The 7,204-nt window shown below is 45.6% G+C and overlaps 1 protein-coding gene across 1 annotated transcript; it reads left to right on the top strand.

Moving 5' to 3' along the window:
- Positions 1–1,329: 1,329 nt before the first annotated feature.
- LOC133832916 (uncharacterized) lies at positions 1,330–2,526 on the top strand. The gene has a single exon (XM_062263191.1). It carries the CDS (start codon positions 1,330–1,332, stop codon positions 2,524–2,526), a length of 1,197 nt encoding a protein of 398 aa, XP_062119175.1.
- Positions 2,527–7,204: the final 4,678 nt, after the last annotated feature.

The raw sequence follows: 7,204 nt of genomic DNA, 5'->3' as shown, positions 1-7,204 counted from the left end.
TTCAGGGATGGGGGTGATCATGATGAAGGCTATTACAAAGAAGATGAAGGGGATTACGAGGATCACGAGACCAAAAACCCTGTCGATTCTAAAGAAAAGAATATGGAGCCTGAGACAACAGGTCCACCTAAGACAACAGGTCCTCGATCAAGAAGCCAGAATAACTGAATAAAAAGAAGCCACCCGCCAGATGCAAGAGTCCCTCCTGGCTCTTCCGGCTTTCATTGCTACCCAAGGATTGACAGCCAATCCTTCAATCGTTTCACCTCTAGAAACACAGCCGCCTGTCCCACTGATCAGGACTGGCGTACCTAATAACACTGTCCTTATCCCTCCTCCGGGACCACATCCCGGAGCTGTCTCGTCTAATCCCACTCAGGAGAAAAGAAAAGCCAAAGTGGGCGATCCTGTGGGAAAAACAAACCCCCATAAGAAAGCTCATCCCGTTCTAAGAACCGGGACTGACCTAGGGAAATTCCCTAGGAATGGGCGGATAAATCCTGTCCTAGGAAAGGATCATCATAACGATCTGCAGGGGAAGCGCCCGCAGGGTACTAAGCCCTAAAACGTCCCTAGACAGGACGAACGAGAATGACACTTTTATCACAGCGCTTCCATGAACAAGGAACACAGAGGGCACAAACGTGAAAAATAACCAGAAGCCATCAATTCGGGTAACGATACTTCCCGAGTAGACTTGCGTGATGGCCTTAATGCCCAAAAGGAACAGGCTTGCAAGGAAAAGATTCGCCCCTGAAGAGGAAGCTTAAGGAATAACCTCAATGATAGGAGGAACGTGAAAGTCCCCTTGGATGATGGAGTGGCCATATAGTTCATGGAACAATTGGACTCTCTTAAGAAGGTCATGGATTGCTTGGTCTGAAAACAAGAAGGCGGAGGTTCCGATTCCAAAGAAGAGGAAAAGGATCCATGCGCCAAGCACATACTGGATGTTGTGCAATCGAAGGGGTTCAAGAGGCTAAACATATCTGCCTACATCGGGAACGCGGACCCCAGGGATCACTTGTTCCGCTACAATCGCTTAATGATCGTGGCTCACGTTTGTGACAACGGAAAATGCTTATATTTCTTGATCACTCTGGATCAGAGCTATCCCCTCTCTAGGACGACAAGCAATTCAGAAAGGCGGCCACCCTTGAGGAATTCATCAAGAGTGCACAAGGTCTCATCAACTGGGAGGAAGCCTGAATCCAAGCCTTTGGGTGGTGCAGTATCCAGTCGACCACCCAAAACATTCCCGGATACGAAGCGCAGTATCTGGCACCCTCAGTGGCGTTCGGATCTGTTGGGACCCATGGGATGCCATTCATGACCCCAACGGTCTATGGGCCCACTTCAACAGGGTATGCTTCAGCTCCGTCAGCCCCATTTTTTGGGTACGGAGTGGCACCCATCGGGTACAGTGCTGCTCTCGATGGAGCCCAACCTCCTCAAGCCGGAGGAGCTAAGGCAAGCATAAATCCTTCTCGAGGAAAAAGATCGGGCAAAGGTCAGAACCAATCCGAGCCCTCAAAAACGGGAAAAATGGGATACGAGCCCCAGTACATGGAGTATACCAACCTGTTGGACACCTGGGAAAATATCTACCTGGCAATGGGCAATGTAGTCCATTACCGTAAGCCTGCCCCCATTTTGAAAGGGGGAAATAATTCAAGGGACACCAGCAAAAGGTGCGCTTACAACAAGGACGTGGGTCATTCGACCGAAGAATGTCGTCAGCTGAAGGACAAAATTGAGAACTTGATCAAATTGGGGCATCTCCATCAATGGATAGGGATGCCGACAGGAGTTCTGGGACTGTCAGTAGCTCTTGAACAACCTATGGCCCCAGGTGCACCTTGGTTGTACCAACCTCCTCAGGGAGGGTACGCTCCAAGTTCGGGAGCACAGGCCCCCCAGGCAGCCCCAATAGTGCAAACACATGGACCTGGAATGTTGTATCCTCCCGGAACCACGCCTCCACGGGTAGATGGACATGTGGCCACTATATCAGGAGGCCCGCGTCTGGGAGGACCATCCCGGTATGATCACAAAAGATACCTCAGTGAGCTCGACCATGACCACGAGGTATGTGCCTTGGTCCAAACCCCAACGAAGCGCTTGAAATTGATGAACCTGCCCATCACATTCATGGAAGAGGATGCCCGGAACGTTCATTTCCCGAATCATGACCCCTTGGTAATTGTTGCCCAAATAGCCAACAAAAGGGTATCCCGATTTTTGGTGGATGATCGAAGCTCTGCTAATGTACTGTTCAAGTCGACCTTCATAGTGATTGGCCTGACAAAGGCAGATCTGGCTTCCTGGCCAACACAAATCTACGGCTTCAATGGAGATTCATTGATCCCGATGGGTAAGATTCAACTACCCGTGACGTTGGGGAACGGGGCTCAGGCCTCTTTCAAGTATTGTACTTTTGTAGTGGTGGACTGCCCCACTGCATACAACGTGATTTTTGGCCGTCCCGCCTTGGTACTATCACCTCCATCCGCCACCTCTGCATGAAATTCCCATGCGATAATGGAGGGGTGGGGACTGTACGGGGAGATCAGAAGAGCGCCCGGAAGTGCCGTCATGTCTCCGCTCGACCAATCTTCATGGTTCGTGAGGAGCCTCTTGAAGAGGAAAATGTGGATCCAATTCGCTTTCCTCCTGGACCATAGAAAGAATATCAACCGAAAATACTCCCTATTCGATGGTGTACGGATGTGAAGTGGTCATCCCAGTAGAAACGGCTGTCCCGTCTCATAGACGAGACACATATGATCCTGTCAAGAACCACACCTTACTCCAAGAATCCTTTGATCTCATTGAAGAGACCCGGGAAGAGTCAGAGGTGCAGCTGAGGATGTACCATGGAAAGATCGTCAGGCATGTTAACTCTAAAGTTAAGAGCCGAAGATTCAAAACTGGCGATTTAGTCCTTATAATAGGCTTCCATGGGACTCAAGATCTAGGAGTGGGGGTTCTGGGACCCAACTGGGAAGGACCCTATGAATTCCAAAATGAAATATGTCTAGGAACGTATCGCTTAAGGTGACTAGATGGAACGGAGGTCCCAAGGGCCTAGAACGTAGAACACCTCTGCCAGTACTATCAGTAGTCAGGAGGATCTGATTCTGTTATCCTTTCTAATTTTTGTTTTTTACAATGTACGCCCCAGGGTGATTTCTTGTTTAATGAAAATGGTGTATACAAAACATCATAAGAAATGTTATAAGGAGAGAAGAAGTTCACGCCCGTCTTTTTTTTTTTACACAAACAAGTGACCTAAGACTACACTCTTCCATCACTTGGGGGGTATGGCCATCTATACAAGTAAGTCCAGGAATAAAAACAAAACAAGATGCAAAGCCTAGAGCTTAGCTCTGATCCAGACTAGTATAGACTAGGGGTGCAAAACCCAACTCCCAACAAAATAGGATGCAAGGTTAAAAGCCCAGTCCTAACTTGGACATACATGGTCCGGGGGGTTCAAAACCTAATAGGACGTAAGGCTCAAAGCCTAGTCCTAATCTAGACATACATTTTCTAGGGGGTTCATATGCTAATAGAGCACAAGGATTTAAGCCCAGTCCTAACCTGGACATACATGGTTCGAGGGGTTTAGAACCCAATAGGATGCAAGGCTTAAAGCCTAGTCCCAACCCTGACATACATGGTTCGGGGGAGGGGGTTCAAAACCCAATAGGATGCAAGGCTCAAAGCCCAGTCCTAACCCGGACATACATGGTCCAGGGGTTCAAAACCCAATAGGACGTAAGGCTCAAAGCCCAGTCCTAACCCGGACATACATGGTCCGGGGGGTTCAATACCAAATAGGGCGCAAGGCTCAAAGCCCAATCTTAATCCGGACATACATGGTGTTGGGGGTTCAAAACCCAATAGGACGTAAGGCTAAAAGCCCAGTCCCAACCTGGACATACATGGTCTGAAGGGTTCAAAACCCAATAGGGCACAAGGCTAAAAGACTAGTCTCAACCCAGACATACATGGTTTGGGGAGTTCAAAACCTAATATGATGCAAGGCTCAAAGCCCAGTCGTAACCCAGACATACATGGTCTGGGGGTTCAAAACCCAATAGGGCGCAAGGCTCAAATCCTAGTCCTAAGCCAGACCTATATGGTCCAGGGGTTCAAAACCCAACACTTAAAAATTGGTCCAGACCTAACATGGTCCCGAATAACAAAATCCCTATTCATGTTTTCCTTCGAATGGCCTAGAACCATTGAAACTTGAGTCTTATGTTTAAGTTGTTTAAAGTTAGTCTTATAAATGGCCCAGGCCATTGGAACTTGAACCTCAGGATTGAAATAAGCTAATTAACTAATCTCTGGTGGTCCAAACCATTGGAACCTGAACACCAGAGTCAGGACAAATAAATCAGACAACATTTATTAACTCCTTAATGGTCCAGACCGTTGAAACCTGAACATCGGGTTTAGAACGAGTTAAATAATTAAGTCATATCTAAAACAAATCTCTTACGGTCCAGGTCGTTGGAGCCTGAACTATAAAGTTGGGATAAATCAGTTAAGTTATATTGATAAGTCCAAAATAGTCCAAGCCGTCAGGACCCGAACAAGGGTCTTAGGACAAGCTAAATACTTTCTACAACATTTTCCTATGGTCATGGCCATTGGAACTAAGACCCAACATTCGACCCAGATTCATACAGAGTGATAAAAACACTTAGTGAATTTTGTTCATGCAAAGTGATAAAACACGTAGTGAATTTTGAGGAAAAACAGACGAGTGTAAAATGGAAATCATAGTGCAGAAAATAAAATAAATATATAAATATGAATGATAAAAATTGTCTTGGACGCATCCGCGTCCATAGAATTAATACAATTACAAAAAACAGGAAGGAAGCCTTAATTAAAATACAAAGGCTCAGGCCTAGGCTTCGTCCTGATCTGGGACATCCATAGTATTCTCATCGTGTTCATCCCCAGCCAGAAGCGCCGCATCAACTTTCTCCTTGGCCTCAAATTCAGCCCTTTTTACAGCTGGATTCGGATAGACCCGAAGATTCATGTCTTTATCCTGGAGCCAAACCATGTAAATGGCCTCATCAAAAATGGCCTCCAGCAATGCATTAGCCTGCTTCTTCGCTTGACAAGCCTCCTCGCTCCACTTCATCTCCAGCTGAACCATGCCATCTAAGGTTTGGTTTCGGGATTCAAGGTTTGCCACCTTTTCCCACTCCTGGCAAAGTTGAGCCTCAGTTGCCTCCAGAAGGGCCTTGATCGAAGCCTCTAAGCCATGAACATGATGCAACTCTGCCTCTAGGTTGTCCACCAACTTCTTATGGTTGGCGTCCTTCCTAGACAAAGCTTCCTCATGCTGAGCTTGAACCCAAGCAGCCTTAATTCGGGCAACTTCCTTGGCCAGGGCCTCCTTAGCATCTTCCTGCTGGTTAACGACCCCTTCCAACTTCATCTGAGCCGTCTCCAACTTCATCACAATTTCTGCCACCAGATTTGAGTTCCTATGGGCTAACAGGGCATCCTAAAACAAACCAAAGTTAGAGAATATACAAGCAATAAGTATGGTAAAAGAAAAGATTATTCATAAAAATTTTATCATTTAAACAAAATAAACCCATAAAACTCTATGGCATACAAATATGAAGAATATCAATTTGAAAACATAAACCTAGATTGAGAGAAGATAGTGAAAAATATCGAAAAAAGGAGGAAGATCGACGAGGAAAGATGGCTGACAAAGATGGCGAGAGATGACCAGAGACAACGGAAATAGCTGAACGACAACGATAGAGGTAGATGACTGACAATGAATGCACACGACCGACAATGATGGCAGCTCAAAGAAGGATTTGGAAGAAGAATATTGTGTCGAGACTTTTTTGGTTAGGAGAAACAATACCAATTACTCCCACAGCAAGTAAACCTGCCTATTTGGGTCTGATTACTTATCCTACAAAAAGTGGGCCAGTGTTAGGTCTCTTGGATTATTAATCCAATATAATTTTATCACTAAACATGGGTTTCAGATTATTTATACCAATCCTAGTCGGACTCTGACAAGACAAATGAGCCCTTAATGAATAAGATTTTATCTTTAATTTAGTGTAGGTTTTTTTTTTAATTGTTTTCTTCAAGTTTTAATGTTTTTTAATAAAAAATATTTTTAATTATTTTAAAATTAATAAAATAACATTTTTTATTTGTCACATGATCAAACTGTTAAAAGTTTAAAGTGGATGTGATGGAATGATATATTTTCAACAATTGTTATAGGAGAGGGGGCAAATTAAGGGTGGACACGGGACCCGCAAAACCCGCCCGACCCGAACCCGGAGACCCCGTTTTTTCGAAAAACCTGTCAAATTTGGGTCTAACCCGACCCGAACCCGAACCCGAAACATATCGGGTCGGGTTCAGGTTTAAGAATCATGCACCGTCGGGTTCGGGTGTAACCCGAAACCCGACCGAAAATTAAAAAAAAAAGAATATAAATAAATAAAATCTGAAAGAAACTGAACTGAACCCTAAAGTAAAGCTAAACCCGACCCTTTTTTTTTCTTCTTCTCTTTCATTTCATTCAAGCTTCCGAGTCCCTGAATTTCAAGCTTCAGCTGGAGAGAAGAGAGCAGCCTCCTTAAGCACGGCCGCCGAGTACCACTGCCGACCCATCGAGACGAGAGCCTCCCTCACCCTCAGCACTCACGCGGCGGCACCACCAGAACGCACGACCACCAGATCGCATGGCCATGACCAGTGGCACGCCTCGCCTCGCAAGCTAGCGGTCCGGTAAGTTTTCTTTCTGTTACACCCAGATTTCGAGCCATGAAAATAGTGACCTCGAGAGCTGGATTCGTAATGAATGAACTCGTGAAGTCTGGAAAATGTCCAAAATCTAAGCTCGAGCCTGCGAAGAAAATACGGCCTCGAAGATGATAGCCTCGAAATCTACACAAGCTCGAAAGATAGATCCCGAAGTACATCTGTTCTCGGGATGGCCTCGGATCAGGGCTCCGAACATGACGCGTGTATGAGCTCGAAGTCATATGGCTTCGGGAAGATGCTATAGCTCGAAAATCAATAAGAAACCTGGGTGTATAGGGGCCTTGGTGATATAGGATAATAACTTTGAATATCCTAATGAGTCATCTATAAGAGACGTGGTCTACATTTATTACTATAAATCCCCTAT

Source organism: Humulus lupulus, chromosome 4 (genome assembly GCF_963169125.1).
Source record: "Humulus lupulus chromosome 4, drHumLupu1.1, whole genome shotgun sequence".
Lineage (NCBI taxonomy): Eukaryota > Viridiplantae > Streptophyta > Magnoliopsida > Rosales > Cannabaceae > Humulus > Humulus lupulus.
The sequence above is the reverse complement of the archived record's forward strand: the minus strand, read 5'-3'. Positions and strand labels throughout refer to the sequence as shown.